This window comes from Salvia hispanica, chromosome 2 (genome assembly GCF_029641045.1).
Source record: "Salvia hispanica isolate PSC_SH4W2 chromosome 2, Shi_PSC_v1, whole genome shotgun sequence".
NCBI classification, from domain to species: domain Eukaryota; kingdom Viridiplantae; phylum Streptophyta; class Magnoliopsida; order Lamiales; family Lamiaceae; genus Salvia; species Salvia hispanica.
Genome location: NC_142693.1, coordinates 9,451,896 through 9,474,993, shown reverse-complemented (window position 1 = coordinate 9,474,993; position 23,098 = coordinate 9,451,896). Strand labels below are relative to the sequence as shown.

The 23,098-nt window shown below is 33.5% G+C and overlaps 3 protein-coding genes across 4 annotated transcripts; 1 reads left to right on the top strand and 2 right to left on the bottom strand.

Moving 5' to 3' along the window:
* Positions 1 to 910: 910 nt before the first annotated feature.
* On the bottom strand, positions 911 to 3,608 carry LOC125199595 (uncharacterized). Of its 2 annotated transcripts, none has more exons than XM_048097569.2 (6): positions 3,421 to 3,608; positions 3,063 to 3,195; positions 2,863 to 2,966; positions 2,159 to 2,330; positions 1,941 to 2,081; positions 911 to 1,869 (listed from the first exon to the last, which is right to left on the bottom strand). In XM_048097569.2, exons 1-6 carry the CDS (start codon positions 3,462 to 3,464, stop codon positions 1,090 to 1,092), a joined length of 1,374 nt encoding a protein of 457 aa, XP_047953526.2. In that variant the 5' UTR covers positions 3,465 to 3,608; the 3' UTR covers positions 911 to 1,089. The 2 variants fall into 2 exon arrangements, with proteins under 2 accessions (XP_047953526.2, XP_047953527.2); XM_048097570.2 differs by having other exon boundaries at positions 3,063 to 3,192; positions 3,421 to 3,604.
* A 10,103-nt stretch (positions 3,609 to 13,711) lies between these two features.
* Positions 13,712 to 17,650, top strand: LOC125209533 (S-adenosyl-L-methionine-dependent methyltransferases superfamily protein). Its single transcript, XM_048109135.2, has 8 exons — positions 13,712 to 14,086; positions 15,018 to 15,121; positions 15,278 to 15,418; positions 15,898 to 15,982; positions 16,415 to 16,608; positions 16,726 to 16,837; positions 16,975 to 17,082; positions 17,192 to 17,650. The coding sequence occupies exons 1-8, from the start codon at positions 13,889 to 13,891 to the stop codon at positions 17,330 to 17,332; spliced, it is 1,083 nt and encodes a 360-aa protein (XP_047965092.1). The 5' UTR covers positions 13,712 to 13,888; the 3' UTR covers positions 17,333 to 17,650.
* Positions 17,651 to 18,822: 1,172 nt separating this feature from the next.
* Positions 18,823 to 22,560, bottom strand: LOC125186457 (putative glucan 1,3-beta-glucosidase A). The gene is made up of 7 exons (XM_048082825.2): positions 22,378 to 22,560; positions 22,086 to 22,205; positions 21,818 to 22,015; positions 20,581 to 20,739; positions 20,352 to 20,521; positions 19,915 to 20,070; positions 18,823 to 19,525 (listed from the first exon to the last, which is right to left on the bottom strand). The coding sequence occupies exons 1-7, from the start codon at positions 22,558 to 22,560 to the stop codon at positions 18,991 to 18,993; spliced, it is 1,521 nt and encodes a 506-aa protein (XP_047938782.1). The 3' UTR covers positions 18,823 to 18,990.
* Between the last annotated feature and the right edge of the window lie 538 nt (positions 22,561 to 23,098).

The following is a 23,098-nucleotide window of genomic DNA, read 5'->3' as shown; positions in this document are numbered from 1 at the left end:
AACGTGGCTTCGCCACTTGTTGGAGTTAACTACGAAGCCACATTGGGTCATGAGGGGCCACCGGAGCCCTAACTATTGAAATTATTACTACAGACTGCATACATTCCTAAGATGTATAAGCATGTTTGGTAATAGCTGAGTTGGTTTGATGTTTCGCCTTTCCTACCCGATTTCAGTTGTTTGAGTCTTGGCAATACCGTTTTAGTTCCTGTTTTTTTTCCTCAAAAGAAATCATTTCAATTATTCTTGAATCTAGATATATACCATTTGCATTTGTATAGACTTTTGAAAGCTTTATCATTTATTAAATTCTATACTTTATTTTTTAATTTAGTACTTTATTTATAGTAGTATTCTAGCTACTCTGTTTTTTTATAATACTTTAATTACAGTAGTTAGTTATTATTCTAGTCAATTTTTAATTTATTTTGAATGTATGTAATTATTTTAAAACATAAATACATTGCTATTCAATTTTTTAAATCTAATTATTTTAAATCACAAATATTTGATTATTTTAAAACATAAATTGATCGAAAAATGTGGAGAGTTTCGCCGAAAGGATATTGTAAGATTTTGAATAATGAGTATGTGTAAAAAATGATATTATATGCCTTATTTGATGTTACGATGTATAATCGTTAAAGAAAATTGTTATTATTAGGTACTCCCCCCGTTCCATAGTAGTGGAGTCGTTTTGCATTTTGGTGTGTTTCCTTAGTTGTGGTACTCCCCCCATTCTCCGTGGACGATCAACCGATTTTTGCATCCTCCGCCCCACCGAAAGGGTAGATAGTTTACAATTGGATGTCTGGTTCATCTTGATTAAAATATTTGAGTTTCAGTTAAAGTGTTAAATCTAGTAGTTTATGTTATATCATCCTTGAGAGTAAATCCATGCCACCATAGATACACATGAAGAAATGAAATATTCTTTCTACGTCGATAAACAAAATTTGCGTATCAATTTTACAGCAGTTAGTCAGAACGCATACAACAAAAAAACAAAACCTCGATATCCCCTGAAGGATACATAACTCAATAAAGACTAACCACAAAATTGACATCCTTGAAACCAGACCTCATTGCTTACTTATAGCCTTGCGATGTGAACAAGTTCGGGTAAGAGAAATCCGTATCGTCATCCATTGGTGACAATGGCGGAGTTCGGTTAAAACTGCTATAGCTGAAAGCATTGTCGCTCTCAGAGTAGGAATCGAATACACCTTTTGCATCATAAGAAGAGTGTTCTGAGGCGCTGTTTCGGCCTGGAGAGGCGAAGGGAGTTTTAGAATGTGCGAACGGGTTTATTGCATCTAATTCAACCTCCTCTTTAAGTTCTGTCTTGGTTTTCTCGTTGTGGAACGGGTTCTCAGATTCAGAATATGAGAAATCTTCATTCTCTTTCTTCATGAGCTCAGTTATACGAAGTTCAGCAAGGCTAGAGGCTGATCGAGCAGCTGCTGCTGCACCCTCTGCTGTCTCTGCGGCTGCCTCAGCAGCAGCCAAAACGTCTTGGAAATCAGCTTTATCATCGATTGTCTTTGTAGCTGAGGGCGATGAACCATTTTCTTCCACAGGATATGGTTCAGGCAACTGTGAAGGAGGAGGACGTATGAATGGCACAAACTGTTTGTCTTGTGCTTGGCGCGTTGAAATCTTCGCATCTTCTTCTTCATTCATGCTTTTATTTGACTGTGATGGCTGCTGCATAGGAACTTCTGGAAAGTCTATAATTTCAAAATCATCATCAGAATCAGGGTGTTCACCCACAGCTGATTGTGAGGTTGTAGAGTTAGCCTCATCATTATGCGTGTTGGTAAATGGGGCTCGCGGTCCGGGATTAATGACAAACTGGATTGGCCCATCCTGGATAGAAACGTCACAAATGTAACGCAAGAAGCTAAAAATCTCAATGAAGGTGCAGAAGTGATTCATACCAGCAAGTCATCACGAGTCTTCAGTAAGTCATTTTCCGAAGCACTGGGATCCCAATCAAGCTCATGTTCTTTGGCAATTTCCTTTAACAGTTTCAGTTTAACATCAGGAGATGGAGCTCGGACGGATAAAAGGTCAACCAACTGCAATATCAAGCCGTTAAAGAACTCATAAAAGGAGCTAACACAAGCTGTTAAAAAATGACAATTTTATATATAACCTGCCGATTGACACCACAGTCGGGCATAAGCTCAGCTGCAGAAGACACAAATTCTTTACCGTATTTACCAGAAAACAACGTTTGCACCTGTTGCAACTCTGGCAGATCAGCACACCTCGGTGCAGCAAAGCATACACTAGAAATGGCTTCTTTCAAGTCCAAAGGGCATTCCCTAATAATCAAACAACATAAATAGCTTAAACCTCGTAACACATTTAGACTTCCACATATACATTCATCACATTTCAGGATAAAATGGTATTATTACTGTTACTTGACATGAGAAATGAAACTGAGATACAAGCACATAATTTTTAACACATTGAGCACTAGGCACTAGGGTCTTGTTAGGTTGACAACTATCAGTTAAATTGATAACCGACAACTATGTCAACAACCTAGGTTATGGATTTCAACACGAAGACATTTGTAAGTCAACAACTTACATTATGGATGTACATTTGTATGTCAACTAAATGTAGTTGACATACGTATGTCTTCTGTTGGCATCTATATTTACATTTCAACAGAAGACATGCATGTCAACTACATTTAGTTCACATACAATTGTATTCGTGTTGACATCCATAACATAGGTTGTTGACATAGTTGTCAGTTATAAATTTAATATAGTTATCAACTGATCATATCCCTTTAGCACTATCACATGATCAAAAAACTTAAGAATCGATCGAACTACATACTTTTGTGCATCGATAATTGGAAGACGAGCAGTAATAAGCTCACAGAACAATTCAACCAATTCGTGAGCAGCCATCATCTTCTCTTCCCGTAGAATGTTCTCCACCTAAATAAACATGGAAACGAGGCTGCTAATGCTATCGATTATAAATACTAACACGTAACACAATCAACAAAGGATATATATGTATATATCGCTAACCCGAATCCTAGCAGAGGCTTCCTGGCCAGTCTCAAGGAGCTTGGCAATTTCTCGACGCATCTGTTTTATCTGAATCTCTCTTCGATTCCTCAACAACTTTATCCGAGGGATTGTAAGCTTCAACAGAGTTCTACTGCAAATTTGCACTCATTAAAACCAATTTTACTAGATCACTTCTACTTAATTACAATTCCAGAACAAAATCCAGAATGCCTGCGGCAGGAATCATAAAATTTCCGGCAAAATTTTGATGTGAATTCTCAACAATTCACGCACAAATTCAATTAAAAAGCCCTAGAGACATTTTTTACTGCACCGAAATAAAAAACAGAGCAGGGGAAAAGAATAGAGATATTACCATTGGGAGGAATTGAAAGATTTGGTAAAGAAAAAATCAAGCATCGTGGTTGCTCGAAATGATGATCGGTGTATGGATATGGAGAAGAGAAAATTGATGTATCAAATATATAGTCCATATATGATTAAAAATGGGAAGCAGCTCCACAACAAGCGGATGATACGTGTATGAGCTGCGAGTTTCTTCGTTTCCAAGTATCGCGTTTTCATCAAATTTCCTACTTATTTAATTAATTTATATTTTAACTTAGGAGGGATGATGTGACTGGGAAGTGGGATTTCAATTTTAGGAACACGGCCGACATCTCTAGATTCTCTACATTGTTAACAAAATTTGGATTTAATAAAATTATTATTTATTGCTCACTTTCGTCCATTAATTTTGATTTGGCGCAGCATTTAGTTTGAATTAGTTTTTAATGTAAAATTAATAAAATAAGAGAGAGTTAAAGAAAAAAGAATACTCCTGCTCCCTTTATAAAGAAAAATGACTCATTTTTTAAGCAGTATAGAATTTTATGCAGAGATAAAAGAATTTTTATTTTTAATGATGGGTTATTTTGGATAAGACAAATTAAAAAAAAAATTGAGTTAACTTCGATGGTACGGAAGAAGTAAATAAAACATTATTAGTGGAGAATGGATTCATTCTATTAGAAAGAAAAAAGTTTATAAAATTAGAAAGTGCATATTCTTGTGGGATTGACTAAAAAGAAAATAGTACATGTTCTTATGGGACGAAGAGAGTGGTACTTGAGTTTGTAAAGGAATTACTCTCTGTCCATGATTAAATGTCTCATATTTGACCGACACGAGTTTTAAGAAATTGTTTGACTTTAAGTGGGTAGAAAATGTTAATGAAATATAGAGTACTTTTATATATTAATTTTATAATAAAATGTGAGTGGAATGAGTTAGTGGAGTGTATGGTCCACTCATAAAAAATAGTAAAAATAAAATAGGACATTTATTGAATGACGGACGAAAAAGAATGGAATATTTAAAGGCGGATGACGGGAGTACATAGAAAAATTTAATGTATAACGTTAGTTCTATTTTAATAGTATTAATTTTATACTCCGTAAATGGAATAAATTAGTACTATATAAATCCACACATTAAAAATAAAGAAAATAAATGGATTTTTAAATTATAGATGTTGGCAAAATAGATTTTCAAATCCTGGAAGTCCCATATGCCAATATCAACAATTTGAATCACTTTAGGAATTTTTTTTCCTTATTCGAGTTCGGTTCGATAACCAAATTATTCTATTGACTTCACTGGACGACCAAGTCTATCATTGTGTTTGTTACTACTATTAGGTATTCCCCCTATTCTTGGTTAATAGAGAATTCTTTTTTCATGAAATTTAAGAATAATATCTTAATAGAAATAACTTAATTAACTTGAAAGTTACCAAAATAAAAAAATGATTCTATTAACATGGAATGAGAGGAGTATTTTACATCACTCGAACCATAATATACTGGATAGAAAAGAAAATGTTAGTAGTTAGCTAGTGTTTATCCTCAAATACTTCTTAGTTTGTCCTACTCAAGATGATTTATTATTAAAAACAAAAATCTCTTCATATCTACTTTATTCACTCTCTTATTTATTCCATATCTCTAATACACAAAATAAAACTGCATAAAATCTCATGTCATCTAAGAAATGGATCATCTTCATTGGGATGGAAGGAGTATATATTTTGACTTGAGTAAAAAAGGACATACTCCCTCCATTTAAAAAAGATGATTCCTTCCTTGAGCGGCATGTATTTAATGTGATTTTATTGATGGGTTAAGTGGATATAATAAAATAAAAGAGAATATTATATAAAAATAAACATATTACTGATAATTTAAATTTTAGTAACCAATTTGATACAAGTATCATAATTTAATAATTGTTTATGAATGGACCATAAAAGAGTAGGGTGCACAATTTTTTACACGAAAAAAAATTAATGAGCTTGGTACAAGGCTTATTGGTGTTGTGTGTACGAGGCTTATTGATTTTGTGTCCTTATTAGGTTGATTTACTATAAATTAGATAATTTTAGGTTAGATTTGGACGACTCATTATAAATATTGCTTTTACTATAAAATATTCTATTTCTGTCAATCAAAAATAGTCTTTTTGATGGGCGATACAGTTTTTAATAAGAAAAAATGTAACGTAAGGGAGGAAACTAGAAAAGTGGATAAAATATGAGAGAGAAAGAGAAAATGTGGAAATATTTGAGAGAAAATTTACATTTTTGGATTGAAACTATATATAGGATAGTTATAAAATGTAAACTCTATATATTTTATAAATTCCGAACTTTTCAACACGGTGTCAATGCAACGTCAAAACTGTTAGAGTTAAAATACTAAAAATCACGTTTCGAGTTATTAAATACTGTAAAACTCTTATTTTATTTTCCAAGGAATAAAACAGATTATTTTTGTCATAATGTTGTTATGTTTTACATTTAATGGATGTTATTTGCATGTTTAAATGTATAAGTTAACTTAACAGAGTCTAAATCTTTGTTTTAGTAGACCGGTTGTGGGCGGCGTCCACTTTAAGGTAACACAGTCAATCCTAAACAAAGAAAAAGAAGAATTTCACGACCTAGATGAAATTAGACTATCCATCGTGAAAGGTTGCAATGTTAGTCTGCATATTTCTAAGCCTTACTGAAATAAGATGACATTGGTGTGGTAAAGCATTGAACGGATCTAACAGCAAGAATGTGTTTGTGCTATCTACTGAAAGGCGAGGTCTTGATAAATATTTGTTTCTTAATCAATGTAGGTTAGCATTGAGCATACGGTATTGATTATGCATTACTTTGACTTATCAAATGGTGCGGGTTTTTCGTAACCTAATAATCTTGATATATTGGGTAGTGGTGATTAATATTTAGTGGTCCTAGGATTGCTATTATATTGAATCGTGCGCGAGGTGAGTCTCGTTTGATAATGTCCGCAAGAGGAGAGCGAAACAAGGTTTTATTATTCGGAACCTAGCTAGTTGGAGTTTGATCACTCTATGAATAATAAATAAGTGTTTCATGTTAAGTCCACTCTTGGAATTAATAACAAATTAATTAATTAAGTCCATAGCAGACATTAATTAATTAATGGACATTTTTATCTTAAGCGCGGGAAATGAAAGTTAAAACGGAAACCCGGATTACTTATAATTTCTGATTTGAGGATGGGGAGAGTTCAATATTACTTCTGTAGTGGTTGCTCGTAATATTCCAATTAAAGCTTATATTAAATTGTGGGTTCAATTTAATTAGTAAAAAATAAATTGGATGAGCACATATCAAAAACCTTCCATAGATCCATGTCTGGGTCCAAAAGGAGCTTAATATAAATAGGAGAATAAAAGAGGCAGAAAACGTAATTATTATTGCTCAAATTTTCGCCCCCCTCTCTTACTAGGGATCGAAATTTTCTCCTCTTAGGAGTAGGATTTCTTCTGTCTTCTTTATTTAAGTCCTAGTATTCCGGTGAGATCAACCCACACTGATATTGGAGTACAGTTCGGGAACCAGAGAGAAGATCTGTGGTCTAGTATTCAAAGCGTCACGTGGAGAAGTCGCTAACCATCATCAATTCTTTGGAGAATTAATTAGGTATTATTTCTGCTCCATAGAAAGGCATGTTTTAGGTTTCATTATACTTAAAGCATGATTAATTCAAGTTATGAGCATGATACACGTGAGAATTACGCGAATAGATTTTGTCTAAATAATCTGCTAAATATATCTGATTATTATGTGATTTATTTGTTCGTTTAATTATTAAATTATGAAATTCGAACGCGCTTCCGCTGCCAGTTCCTTCAAAAACAATATCAACACTGTGTAAAATTTCAAGATTTTGATGTCAAAATCTGTTGACATTTTCTTACGGTCCAGATCATAGTTTGGAGTTTGATCAATATACATAGTTTGCATTTTATTACATCCCTTTTTTTAGACATTCAAAACAGAAAAATATGACAATTTTTTTTGTGGACGGCAGAAGTACATAGTACTCCATCCGTCCCATAAAAATATGTGCACTTTCCATTTTCGCTTGTCCTACAAAAATATGTGCATTCCTTTTTTGGATAGTTATATTAATTTAATAATGTATGTCTCATTATCCACTAACACTGTTTTCACTACTTTCTTCTTCTCTCTCTTACTTTACCATATCATTCTATCCCCCTCTCTTACTTTACCAATTTGTCTTAACTCCCGTGCCATACCCATTCTACTTTTAGTTTTATTCTATAGGTTCACATTTTAAAGTATTTCAATTCATATATTGTTTGAGATGAAGTATGGGTTAGTGGAAGAAGGGAAGGGATTTTTTCTTGAGTACGGAAAATGATCCAATGAATTCGAAAGAATTGAAAGAGGAGTCATATGAGGTGAAAATCACATATATGGTTATGTAGAGTAACAGTATCTGTCAACTTTTCAACTATCACCCACCAAAAAATTGAACTCTTTCTTATGTAAAGTTGCCAGAGTATGATTAACCAGTGGATTTTAAATCACTGCTTATATACCTTATATACTTGGTATTAGCCATTCGAAATATGGAACCATAGCATATACATTTGGAATATATTCCATTTTGAGAGAGTTGAAAAAGTACTATCTCGTTGAAATATGCACTAAACCCTTATATACCTGGTATTGGTCATTCGAAATATGGAACCATAGCATATACGTTTGGAATAAAAGAACTTTCAACGTTTGGAATAAAAGAACTATCTCGTTGAAAGGTTTTATATATCTGCTGATAAGGATCTTTGTCAATTGATCCATGTAACTTACCCAAGATGATTCCTCAAGTGTCGATCTATCAATTAAACTCAAAATCAAACAAAGATAGGGTGAATCTAGCCACAAAAACTAGATCCAAACTTGAGTTGTGTTGGATATTTTAGTGTAATTGGATTAACTTGATTGATCGGTTATTGTTATAATGATACATCATTTAAGTATGGAGGTGCGGAGTGCACATTTATTTGAATTCATTATGATGTTAGGGGCGAAGCCCCTAAATAGATGAACGGGGGTCCGGGGGCAGCGCCCCCGGGTAGCGGGGTCCAACGAAGTTGCTGTATTAGAAATTCATCCGAAAATATAATTTCTGAAAGTCAAAGGAGTAATATGCAATTTCGGAAACCTTTTGAAAATCAGTTATTTTCGGTTAATATTCCCAACGGATGCACTGTTTTGTCAACAGCTGCACCGGTTCGTCTTCTTCAAAATCTGATCAATTCTTCTGGTTCGAGATCTCGAATACACATATGAATTTTCTGATTTCTCTGAATTTTATCCGATCAAATAAGTTTGGTAGAACCACCGAAATTGATTTGATCTGAAAGTGATTATCACGACTTTCAGATATCCATTTTTCTGTTCTATATATTGAATCTCCCTAACAAGTTGGATGGAAGATTAGAAAGGGAAGAATGTGTAACTGATGAATAACTAGGATTAAAACCATAGAACCTTAACCAAAAAGATGGAGACAACCGTAGACAACCTTCATTAATCCTAATCACCCTTTGACTCCACTACTCAATGGTTACACTACCATTGACGCATACCTCTACTTAATTCAATCAAAGAAAGAAATAAGCAACCTACAATGTAGGATTTGGATAAACCCTTTCAAAGGGAAAACTCACAAATGAGATACAATCTTAATTCATCAAAGTCTCCTTTATAAAGTCTCACAAACTACTTCCTCCGTCCCGGCTAAGATGACACATTTCTTAGTCAGCATAGGATTTTAGGAGTTGTTGGTTAATGTGTATAATTGTAGAGAAAATGAGTGAGTGTAATTATTAAAATGGAGTTAGAAAGAGAGTTGGATATTAATTGGAGGGAGAAAAAATAGTCGAGTGTATTAATTGGAGAGAGAAAGTTACTGAAAATAGAAATGTGACATTTTGGTTGGGACAAACCAAAAGGAAAAGTGTCATCTTAACTGTGACGGAGGGAGTAGTATTTGTAGTTGGGGTTGAAAACCCAAGAAAAAGCCTAAAAAATGAGTAAATTCGGCCACACAGCGACAGAACGGATGCCCAGGCATTTCAGTCTCCTCATTTCGCCCGGCCAGGCGAACGCTTTGACCAAAATTTCCAAAATAATGCAAAAGCGCTCGGTCGCGCGAATTTTCTGTACTCGCCATCTCTTCTATGCGGCTTTAGTAAATCAGCCATAACACTCTTCACTGGACTCCGATTAAGGCATTCAAGATACTCATGCAAACCTATTTTGAAGACGAAGACAACAGTTATATTTGAAGAGTGTTTGGACATCATCTCAATAGACCGATTTCTGTTTGAATCCAGCTCCAGTTGCAACGTAGCTACTTGGCATGACTTTGCCCTCTTCTTGGGGCCCCAATCTATCCACGTTTTACGGCGTACTAGTAACTCTTGAAGCTCGGCACCCATGGTCGTATCATCTGCCCTTTCTCAACGCATTTGTTTAGTCTAAGTCTCTGTTTTTTACTCTTTTCCGATGTTAACTCAGAACATGAAGTCTTTTTACTCCAATGAAAGTAAGCTTCTCTTTGTCAAAACGAAGACAAGTGTTTTTTTTTCTTATACAATTCTCTTGTACATGAATACGAATCTATTTTCACCTTTCTACATAATCGACAATTTACACTAAAATCAGAACAAAAAGAATATTCTATACTCACATACTTTTTATACTTTTCAATCATATTTGTATACTTTTTCTAAATTACACACAACGCCCCGTAGCAATTTGTCAATAACTTAAATCAAATCAAATTAAATTATATAATAAGACTTATTAATTAATATGACTATATATAAATTTATTATTGATTATATATAAAATTGCGTAATATAGAAAATAAAATTACAGTAAAAAATATTACTCCATCCGTCCCGCAAGAATATGCATTTTATACTTCAGGAAACTATTTTTCTCTTTAATGAGGTGGGATACATTGTCTACTAATACTACTTTAATTATTTCCTCTACATCTCTCTTATTTTAACAATCTTGCTTTAAAATTCGTGTCGAACCCAAAGTACATATTCTTTTGGAACTGAAGGAGTATGAAACATTACAGCGTACCCATAAAATAACTAAAATTTTGAAATAAAATTCATTGAATGATACTTTTTCGTACCTCACAATATTGGAGAATCTAATTCCAATTTACCCGATTATTAGATTAAGATTTTATTAGTTGTTGTTATTTTAATTATTAATCTTTCTCTATTTTATTTTGACTTAATTAAAATATGATTAAGAACATAAGTAAAATAAAAAGACACAATAATAAGCCTAATACCCCCAGACCTTGAAGGGCAGTTTAGTACATTTGTTTTTAATTTTTAATTGTCTCCACATATATCTTGAACTTATTTTCTCATTATTCTAATTATAATATTTAATTATTAATTGGCTATTTTAGTTTTTTACAGCACTTAATAATACTTCCTCCATCCCCAAAGTGTGTGAACAATTGGTTCGACACAAATTTTAATAAACAATGGGAAAAGTAGGAAAGAGATAAAAAAAGAATAGTGGAAATAATGTTAGTGGAGAGTGGAGTCCATATTATTATAATTGTATAACTTGTTAATGGTAATGGTATAAATTGTAAATAAAATGATGTGTAATGGTAATATATTGTTTGAACTTTTCAAAATTAGAAAGTTTATACTTTTTAGTGACAGACGAAAAAAAATAGTTCATACTTTTTGAGGACGGAGGGAGTAGAGAATACAAGTATGCACTATATTCTGAATTCTAAAATTTGGTCGTGATATCTGAACTGATTGTTCGCTATTCAAGAATTCTTGTTTGGGCAGTTCATACCATCCATACATAGTGTTTTAATCTAAATTTTCAGTTCTTCCGTATTTCAGCAGTAACATAGCCCTTTTTTATCCTTATGAATCAGACAATACAATGTTATTTCTCTTACTTCTATTAGTCCTATTTACTTTGTTTGTTGGATGTGTAGGAGTTCCTTTTAGAACAGATTTAGATATATTAACAAAGTGGTTAGCAGCTTCTTTTAACTTTTTAGGTCAAAATGGTTAGCAGCTTCTTTTAACTTTTTAGGTTAAAAATTAAAAGATTCAATAGATTTGTACTCTCTCCATCCCATTAAATATGCAACATTTGATTTTTGGCACACAAGATTTTATGTAGTGTTGTTTTGTGAGTTAATGAAGAGAGAGTAAAGTAATAGAGAAGAAAACGTAGAGAGAGTATTATTTCCATTTTTTGAAACGTTTCATTTTTAATAGAACAGACTAAAAAGGAAATTGTGTCATTCCTAATGGGACAGAGGGAGTATGAGTTTTAAAAATAAAAAATAGCATAATTTTTTTGTACCCTTCTAACTTTTGGCATATGGACTTCTATTATTTGACAAATATAATTATTCTCATAATACCATTAATTAAAGTAAGTGGTTTAACTTTTTATTGAAACAACTAATTAGTTAATTGATGAATCTAATCTTCTATTTCTTAAATATATACTCCTCTGTCCCAACTTAATTGTCACTATTTTCCATTTTGATTCGTCCCACCTTAATTGTCACACTTCATTTTTACTATAAGATCATGTTTGGTTGTCAGGATTCTGTTTGGGAAAGTAATCTGATTCCTTAAATTTTAAATTCACGTGTTTGTTTCAGTTTTTAATCAAACTGGGAAAGTAATCAAATTCCGGGAACAAGGAAAATTAGTACAACTTTCCATGATTCAGAATCCTAAATTTTCATAGGTATTCTTTTTTCCAGTTTTAGGATTCTTACATATTTAATATAATTTATTATTATTATTATTATTTACAATGTTTTAAAAATTATTTAAAATTATAAACTTAATTTCAACATAATAAATAACTATAATTTAAACTATCATAATTATAACTATATTATTGTAATATTTGTATAAAATTGTTATTATAATATAATTCATGCAATAATAAATAATAATAATTATTATTATATAAATTAATAATTAAACAATAAAATCATAATGAAATTTTAAATTATAAAATTTATTTAATTATAATATAAGTAAATAATAATAATATAAATATAATAATTATTATTATTATTGTTATACTTATTATTATAATCATTTATAAATATAATACTTCATGTAACTAATTACAATTATATTATTTTATATATGATTAAACTATCCATCATAATGATAAATATAATAGTATAATTATTATCATTTGTAATCAATAATTTATTAAAAAATTTATATTATTATTTTTTTGTAAATAGAAAAATAATAAGTATATTTTTAGTTTGGTTTTAAATCAAATATAAAATTTAAAATCTTGATATTTTCCAAACACAGGGAAGTAAAGACTCACCATATTCCCGCAATCCATTTTCCTAGGAATCATTTTTTCTGCCAACTTTATTTTCCCACCAACCAAACATTACCTAAATGGTAAGTAGATTTCACATTCCACTAACTCACTTTACTCACATTTTATTATAAAATCAATATGAAAAAGTGGATTCTACTTTCCACTAACTTTTTCAATTAACTTTTCCTTACATTTCTTAAAACATGTGCCCATTTTAAGAGTGACAATTAAATTGGGACGCAAGGAGTATTTCATAATGAATTTAAATTGAAGTATAGGAATATACTGGTACTACATGGACCGTCACTTGAGTAAGACTTAGTGGAGATAAACACCGAAATCATAATAAAAAATTATTTAATTTTATGAAGTATTTAAGCAAAAAAAAAAAAGAAAAAAAGAAAGAAGCAAAAAGCTAAAACAATAAAAATAGAGACTATGGGTTAGGGTTGTTTTAGAAAAAAAAACCTCATTCATGATTAAGTTAAATGCCAGAGGTGAATGACGATATATTTTTTTGTTAGGGGTTTGTGGTGTGAGAATCACAAACTTAGGGACTAAACATGTAGTTCGCTCTAATATAAATAGAATTATTTAGGTTATTATCTTCTACTTCTTCAGCGCCGTCTATGTATGTCTGTTCTTCTTCTATAAGTTTTTTCCGTATTTTTTCTTCTTATATTTTTGTTTTTCCTCTTTTCTCTCTACTCATTTTAAAATGATTTCAAAATGATTTGGACTTGTAATAAATTATAATTAAAAAAATATATATTGGGATTGTTTTTGCATTTTAAGTTTTGCTTTAGTCATTACCACTAGAGATTGATATAACTGAAAATCACTTCAAATATTGAGCCATTCTTTTTGTGCCCCCTTAAAATCTGCAAAATTCAACTGAAACAAACGACAAAAAGATACGCACACACAAACACTAGTGATTTTGGGCGACCATTGAAACACGTCACAGCCAATATTTATGCTCCATTGATATGCAATTGATTTACTGAGTTAATGTAAAGTCGCAGAATCGGCGATTCTTGATCACTTTGTTGGAGCCATGGAGAAATTGATGGCGAGAGACGCAGCCGGCAGCGACCTCCTCTCCGCATTGCGGCCGAGTCGACTCAATCTCAACCTCGTTCGCTGCTGCTTTCAGGTCGTAAAGTCGTCTCCGTTAATCCCCGCCAGAATTCGCTCCCGGCTTTTCACCAATAAAGTGCGAGCTTCTTCGGCTACCGCCATCCCTACAAAGCCCGTACATCTCTCTCTCTCTCTCTGTTTGCAATTGGGCTTTGTGCTTTAATTAAGTTTCATTTAATGAAAATATTCTTGCTGATTCATGATTGTATCGTTGACTTGGCATTCGAAAATTTCTTATTTAGGAATCCGTTGAATTTTGGAATTATTGGTTTCAAAAACAGTATTTTCATGTGAAAACAAATTTTGTACAGGAATTGAAAATGGTAGTCCCTCCATTAATTGACACCGATTTTAAGAAATATACTCCCTCCGTCCCAAAAAATTGACAAACTTGTAAATGACAAGGGTTTCAATGGGCAGTTGGTAAAGTAAAGAGCGATGAGAAAAAGTAAGGGAGAGGAAAAAGGTATTGGAATGACTGTAAGTGGATTGTGGGGTCCACAGTATAAAAGATGTATAGGAATACTATTTGTTGAAAAACTTTTCATATTTAGACTTTGTCTAATTTTGAGTCGTCACGACCCAAAATGGTATAACTAGTCTTTTTTTGGAGACGAAGAGAGTATAGTGGAAAGTGGATGGAAAAAGTTAGTGTTTTGTGAATCCTACTTTTATATATTAATTTTATAATAAAATGTGAGTGAAATAGATACTGTAATGCAAGTTCTATTGCCAAAAGTAGTAAAAAAGTAAGGTTGCCAATTAATTGATGATGGACGAAAACGAAAATTGGTGTCAATCAACTGGGGGCCGGAGGGAGTATAACATGGGCGCTTTTATAGGTAATCTGTTGGTTATTGCTGGGGATGAGTAGAAATTCATTCGTCGGTTTGGGAATGAATGTTAATGGCCTTCTTATTACTATGAATGCACTCATACAATTGCTTTAGATAAATTTATATTTTTCTGTTTTTCTTTATTGAGAATAATGGAACATGCTTTTACTCCCAATAACTTGGTTGCAACTCTTGTTTTGTATATTGTAGGAACCTATTATTGATGAGTCCAGTTTGAATATTCGGAAAGATATTCTAGCTTGTCCCATTTGCTATGAGAGGGTTTCTTGGAATGGAGGCGTTGATCTATCTTTGTGAGTGATTTCTTTGATAGCCTCTGCATATCTTAGGCATCCTTGATAATAGTATTTGTTGTATTGATGATTGATTTCACTCTATTAAGGTTGTTTTACATCCTTATTTACATACTGAAAAAATTAAGTACTCATTTTGGTAGATGTATTATGCAGGGAGGCTGTAGCTCGTTCAACTCTGGAGTGCAGCTGTTGCAGGAAATCCTACACTGGAAAGGATTCTCATCTAGATCTGACAGTAACAGGTGGTAACAAGGTGTATGGCGAACCTATGGCTGCGTCTACTGAGCTTTTCAGGTACAATCTTTGTAGGGATCATATTGACAAACGACGTTGTGTTGCCTCTACTGCTTTGCCAATTGAAAAAACATTCACAGTTAACAAAGTAGCAATCTGCCAATCTATGAGCTAAATAATCAAGTAACTACTGATGTTATTGCTGTTTAGCGTCACTGAGTGAAAGATGATGAAATAATTTCAAGTAAAAATTTGGTTGACTATGGGTGATTGTAATTTGGTATCTTCACAAGAATATTGTGATAGTATCTAGCTTATATATTGGAAAGTAAGATTCTCTCACGAATTCATCTCTTTTTATACTTTTCGAATGAAAATGTCTGTTAAGGACCTCTTTTCTCCATCATTTGTCTAAGTTCAGTGAAGATACTATTGTGAGTACTTCAATAAGCATAAGTCATCTATGCATATAAATGTGAAATTCTCAACAAAAGTGTTCTTGTGCCTGCTAACTTGATATAGGGGTTTTTTTAATATAGGTTTCCTTTGGTATCATTCCTCTATGAACGAGGTTGGAGGCAAAGTTTTACAGTGTGGGGCGGTTTTCCTGGTCCGGAACAGGAGGTAACAGTTAATAGATACTACAATGGTTATATTGAAATTCTTTGCCAATGTGTTGCCTCATATCTATGATAGTGATTGTAATTTGCTGCTGCAAGAATTTGAGCTCGAAAACTCTAAACAATCAAAGCTAATCTACCATTTACTTTGATGGATTGAATAATTTCGAACTTGTTTTACCTTCTTGTCCTTCAAATACTCAATTCTATGTTTTATTAATCTATCCTATCACTCAAAGTAAACGCCCCCAAAAAGTAACATTTTTCATGAACTAACTGACATTTAAGTAGAATTTCTTGACCCTTTATGTACGTGGTTATGTTGAACATACTGGCGGGTGGAATCTCGTAATGAATTATTTTACTTTACTACTGATTAGAAATATATCCACACTGATTGTATCGTGAGCTTATTACCTGATGGCACTGGATGCAGTTTGAATTGATAAAGGAGTACCTCAAACCAGTCTTAGGGGGAACTATTGTTGATGCGAGTTGTGGAAGTGGTATGTTTTCACGGCTTTTTGTGAAAAGTGGACTGTTTTCCCTTGTTGTTGCTTTGGACTACTCTGAGTCAATGTTACGTCAGTGTTATGACTTCATTAAGCAGGAGGATAACTTCCCTCAAGAGTACGTTTCTCGCGAAAAGAAGTTCTCATTCTCTCTCCACATTGCTTAGGGTAATTTCAATTTCCTATGTGTACAGTATGCCGATATGAATTCTCTCTGTGCATCTTCCTTGTACAGGAAATTAGTTCTCGTTAGAGCTGATATCTCAAGGCTTCCATTTGCATCGGGTAGTATAGAAGCTGTTCATGCTGGTGCTGCATTGCACTGCTGGCCTTCACCATCTGCAGCAGTGAGCATATTTGAACTTATATAATCCCATATTCAAAGTTTCCGCCCATAGATATGTAGACAAGGGTTGAATTTTGACTAATTTTTGCAACTTTTAGTTAAGATGTTTTTCTTGACTTTATGTTCACCGTGAACTAGGTAGCAGAAATAAGTCGTGTGCTGAAACCCGGAGGCATGTTCGTTGCTACCACTTACATCATGGATGGTCTCTTCTCTTACTTCCCACTAAGCAGACCTGTGCGACAGGTATACAGTTCTGTAATTTAAGCGAATTATTTCATGGATAAAACGAAGGAGAAGAATGATGTAAAGACGTGGGATATATATTATGCTAATTAGTGGATATCATATGTAGGGTGTGGCGCAGCTTTCGGGCAGCCACGTGTTTTTATCCGAGAAGGAACTCGAAGATCTATGCGCATCTTGTGGGCTTATCAACTTCACGTGCACGAGAAATAGGCTCTTCGTGATGATCACAGCCACGAAACCTGTGTAAGCAAGTTTGTATATTTGATACAACGTTGGACATTGAATTCCAAAATGATTGATTGATTGTACAGTTGAAGAAGCCGGTCAGTGTAAGCTGCCTATATTGTGGTGTTGATTCTTCAGATAAATTCTATGTTATTTTCTGAATTGAAACCTTGTCATATTTCCAGTTGTAAGCTTTTGTTTCGTTTTCTTTTTATTTATCTTCATAGACCTCTAAATCATGATATTGTCATCGTGATCATTTATCTCAGCTATATTGTTATAGAAACATCGGAAACTCTTGATTTTAGTGTTATATATGATGATTCTGTTGTCTCAGTGAGTAATATTTGTATACTTTGGATAAGGATATTGACCGGTTTATGTCGTAGTCAAAACAGAACTTCTCTGAATCAAACTAAGTTGTGTTTTCCAAGTTCTCAATGGCTAGCACGATGGTAAGGTCGATTTTCAATTCCTTAAGAAAAGGGCGTTGCTTCATTTTTTGGGGTGTGGGGGTTTCGGTGATGCCAGCGCACCTTAGCTATGTTTCCCGTGTTGTACCAACTTCTTCTAGTATTTTGTACTCTATGCGTTTCGCTATGGTTCAAAAATTTCTTTTAGGCATGGAGTTTTGGAAAAATGTTTATTGTGTTAAATGGAGTAGTACTAATAATTAACACCGTTCCGCATTTTTTACTTTACTCTCTTTATTTTATTTACTTTCTATTCTATTGTTTCTATTTTTTTCTCTCTTTTATAACCTTTTTTATCTATCTATTTAGCACACTAAACATTTCTTAAACTCTGTGCCGAAAAGTTTCGCCTTAACTATGAGGTAATGGAAGGAGTAACACATTTGTGTATGGTAAAAAAATTCCATCAATTTTAACTTGTTAGCAAATTTACCATAATTAAAATTTTTGCCGAATCAAAGTTTGTGCATTTCAAACTTTATGGATTTTTTAAAACATAAGTTCTTCCTATGAAGTACGTCGCTCAAGGGAATCGGCAGTTAGATGACTAAGCCATCTCAGTGCACCACGTAGGATTAAATTTGTGAGAAATTGAATTTTGTGGGAATTTTACTACTCCCTCCGTCTCGGCTAAGATGACACATTGCTTATCCGGCACGAGATTTTAGGAATTATTGGTTAAAGTGTTTAATTTGAGAGAGAAGGTGGATGTAAGTATTAAAGTAGAAAGATAAAGAAAGATGAATATTTTAATAGGAGTTAGAAAAAGTAATTGAGTGTATTAATTGGAGAGAGAAAGTAAACGTGTATCTTAGTTGGGACAAACTAAAAAGGAAAACGTGTCATCTTAAGCGGGACGGAGGGAGTACAAGTTAAAAGTGGTTGTATTCTTTCACCATACATAAACTTCGTTGTAAAAACATAAATTGACCAAAACAGTGTAATTTTTTATTATTAGCCATATTGAGAAAAATGGATGTTTATCTCTCTGAGAATTACTCTGTTCTGGTATGCAAAAACTACATATATAAAATAAAACAAATAGACGTATAACTTTAGGGAAACTCATATGATGCTGAACATAAGGATTTGTTGCACCATATTTTTAGTGAGTATTACAATAACAATTTCAACAATGACATGCATCACTTTTATTCCTTAGATATAGATAAGGAGTGAGCTTAGAAAACTCATTAATTTTTCAATATCAAAGCTTAATGATCCCATTCTTAATCACCCACTCCAAACTCCAATGCTCTTTCACATTTTTGAGAGTCCAATAAGCCCACCCAAACTGTGCCTGCCCGAACACCCTCAGCTGCGCCGCCGCATACCTCTCGTAATCCTCCTTGCTCGCATCCTTAACTCGCCACGCCGCCGTCCATTCCCCGACGAAAACAAGAGGGCCGTTTGGGTCGGTGATGTGGCTCAATTGTTGGGCCCGATTAATGTTTACATAATCGATGTTCTGTTGAGCACTTAGGTTGTCGAACATAGGGGAGAAGAGATTGTAGTGATGCACGTCGATGGCCACTTTGGTAAATCCTTTAGCAAAATCCAGTAGCTCTCTAGGTTCATGAGGTCCTAATCTGTCGGCCAGCACGACGTAGGCAGTCTGCGAATGGCGCCGTACAGCTTCCAGACCAGCTCTATAATACTTGGTAAGACTGTCCAGAGACACTCCCGGTGAAAGAGGCTCGTTGATCAACTCCATTGCAAATAGGCTCGGGCTCTTTGCATACCTATTCAGGGAGAACAGCTGTTAGGATCGTTGACTGCATATTAGTTTAATATTGTCCTCAAACTAACTGGGATAGGACAACATTTATATATTGCTTTCAACTTTTCTGATTGAAATGAAATACTCCCTCCGTCCACAAAAAATAGACCACATTTGTCATTTTTAGTTGTCCACAAAAAATGGACCATGTTTGAAAAAGGACCCCACATGTGCTACCTAACACAATTAAACATTGCTAATAATATGAATTCTACATTCCACTAACACTACTTTTCTCTTACTTTTTTCCCTTCTCACTTACTTTATCAATTCCACATTAAAACTCGTGTCATTCATAATATGGTCTATTTTTTGTGGATGGAGGGAGTAAAAAAGATGTATGTTATATACCGAGCAGTTAGAAATTCTATGACATCGACGGTTTGTTGGATGTTCTCATCCGTTTGTCCCCATTCTAGTGATCTGTCTCTAGAGGCACTGTGCTCCCAGCCATTCTGGGAGCCCGGTGCAGCGTGAAGATCGATTATCACCTTGATTCTGTATTTTCTGCGAGGTTCGAATTCAGATATTAATGCTATGTTTATTTATGCAAAAGATATATATACTCAATTTATACAATATTTCAAGAGCTATTTTGCCATTTTGACTCGTCCAGATTAATATAGAACCATTTACTTTTTTTTCCACTTTTAGCATGTTGACCTCACATTCCACAAACTTTATACAATCACAATTACCATTATTTTTTTTTTAATAAACAATTTCTTAAAATCAGCACACAATCAAAAGGGTTCTTTAAAATGGTGAACAGACATAGTATTGCTTACTCGGCCCACGAGAAGGCATTGTCAAGAGCTTGCAATGATCCACCGACGTAAGGTTTAGGCGGATTGGGGTCACTAGCAATCCACCATCCTACTGGGATTCTCACTGCGTTAAATCCATTCTCTTTTATGAATTTGAAATCATCTTCTACTATATATGTGTTCCAGTGTTCCTGATGTGTTTCAATATTAATTTCACCATAGCCAAAATATCAATATATATTCGAATTACCTTCATAACTAGTGGGGCGAGGAGAGGACCATAGCCATTAGTGATTTGATATTCACCTTGCAATCCTCCATTTGTTGACAATATGAAGACTGATGGATTATCGTCTCCCCATCCATCATTTCCTTCATAATCTGCACTTACTAATTCCTCACTCTTCACCTGCAATCAAATCCATAAGCAAAAAAATCGGTATGCATGGGTGCTCACCCAAAAATGAGGTATTGATTCATATTTACAATTTATACCCAACGATGGAACTTGTAAGTGTTTATGCACTACATCAAAAGTTATGTTAGTTTAACAACTGAACCTAGAAATGACATTAGTATTCAAATTAATAAATTAAGTTAATTATAACTATGAGCTTGAAGCCTTGAACAACATTAATTAATACTACCTCTGTCCCTGAAAATTTGATACATATTACCATTTCGGTCCGTCCCTGAAAATTTGATACACTTCACTTTTACCATTTTTGATAGTGGACCCCATATTCCACTAACTCATTTCTACTCACATTTTATTATAAAACTAATACTTTAAAAGTAGGACCCACATCCCACCAACTTTTTCAACTCACTTTCCATTACATTTCTTAAAACCCGTGCCGGGTCAAAGTGTAGCAAATTTTGGGGGACGGAGGTAGTATTATACACACTACACTAGAAATAGTGCAATTAAAGGTGGTGGTAAAGCCGGTTGTGCGCATATATAGGTGGTGGGTGGTATTAGGGATGTCAATCGGGCTAATCTATTATGAGGAATATTGACATGTTAAAAAATATACTTTAAGATTCGTAAATTGAGATGAAAAGCATAAACATATTTCGAGAGAGCTTGAATTTTCCAATTTATTATCTACAATCATATTATATTAATACTAAAAAATAATGTATGTATATTATATTTTACATGTAAATTGGATAGCTAGTTTATTTTTATTTTTATCAAAGTTACCATTGAAATATCGAATTACTTTTCAAACAAGGTGTAAGACGAAACAACAATTAGGCTTACCCAGTGGGTCGGTCGATTGGATTTCGGGTCAGCCCTACTCTGATACATGCTAATTGAACTAAAACCATATTGGGTAAGAAATTTTAAATTCTAATTCTAATCTGGTACGGTTTAAACGGGTGAGCCCATAAATTTAATTTCATTTTATTTCAGGATGAATTGACATCACTTTGGATGACTGTACATGTGAGAAAAACATATGGGATTGAAAGATGGTAACCTGAAGATAGAAGCCGTTGGAGGCTCTAATTCGAACACGGTTCAAATCATTGGGATTTCTATCAACATGAAATGTCTGAATTTGAGAAGGTGCATTTGCTATAGCAACAATGTCAACTCCATTTCCATGGCTGTCTAATCCCACAAATTGTCTGTTGAAAACTCTCAAGTTGAAAGTCGTCTCGTTGATCCTCCATAACTGTTTTCATATGTAGCTATTAATCAAGAATAATCAATTAAATTTAAAGCAAACATTTACAAAATCATACGCTGAAGGCTTCCCATGTAGAGACAGAGCTTCTGTTTGCAACAATAATTGATCCTCCTCCTGTTTCGGCGCACAAATACTTCCCCACAGTCACAGATTTCAAGTGCACACCACTTCCATCCTAATACACAAGTATATATACAATAAATATATGAGGGAGATGATCACAGTATAACTAATCATAAATGCATTATATAGAGAACACGAATTTACTTCACTATACGAAATAATTTAGTTCAGTATAATTTATGGTGTTTAATAGATGACAAAAATGAATTGATGTAGAAACCAACCAATAGATCTTTGTTGGGGATGGCGTCGAAAAGGGAAGGTTTAATCCAGCCTTCTGTAACAAGCCACCCACCAAGATTCACCGCTCGAACGGGAAGACCGTCGTTGGGACCTGTCCTCCCGTTGGAGGTAGAAAGTATGCAAAAGCATGTGATGGAGAAGATGAATAACGACTTAGTGTTCATTGCTTCTGATCATGATTTACGTAGGTGTTGTTGCACCTTATTTATACAATTATACTGCATTATTGGAAGACTCATTAATCTCAAAACCTCTTCATATTTTTGGTCAACCATCATCTTATATTAAGGGGTCAATTTTGCCTCTACATGTACAACTTACAACTTTTCTGGTTATTTTTTTTTTTTAACTTTTAGTTTTTACAGCAAATTATTAACTTTAAGTTTTTATGTTTATTTTTCTCCCGACAAGCAGTACTTATAGTCAAAATAAAACTGATTGGAGTATACATGGCATTAGCGACGGAAGCAGAAATATTGAAAAGCTGGTGCTGAAATTAAAATTTATAATAATAATGATAGTAATAATAATAATAATAATAAAATATTTCATTTTTTATATAATGTCTTTTACTATTTTTATGAAATGCTAGGTAATGACCGAAAATTCAGCAAGTCTTCATTCTTATATTTACACAATTTGTAAATAACAATTTACTACCTAAATTTCTAATTATCTAATTCCTAATTAATAAAAAAAATT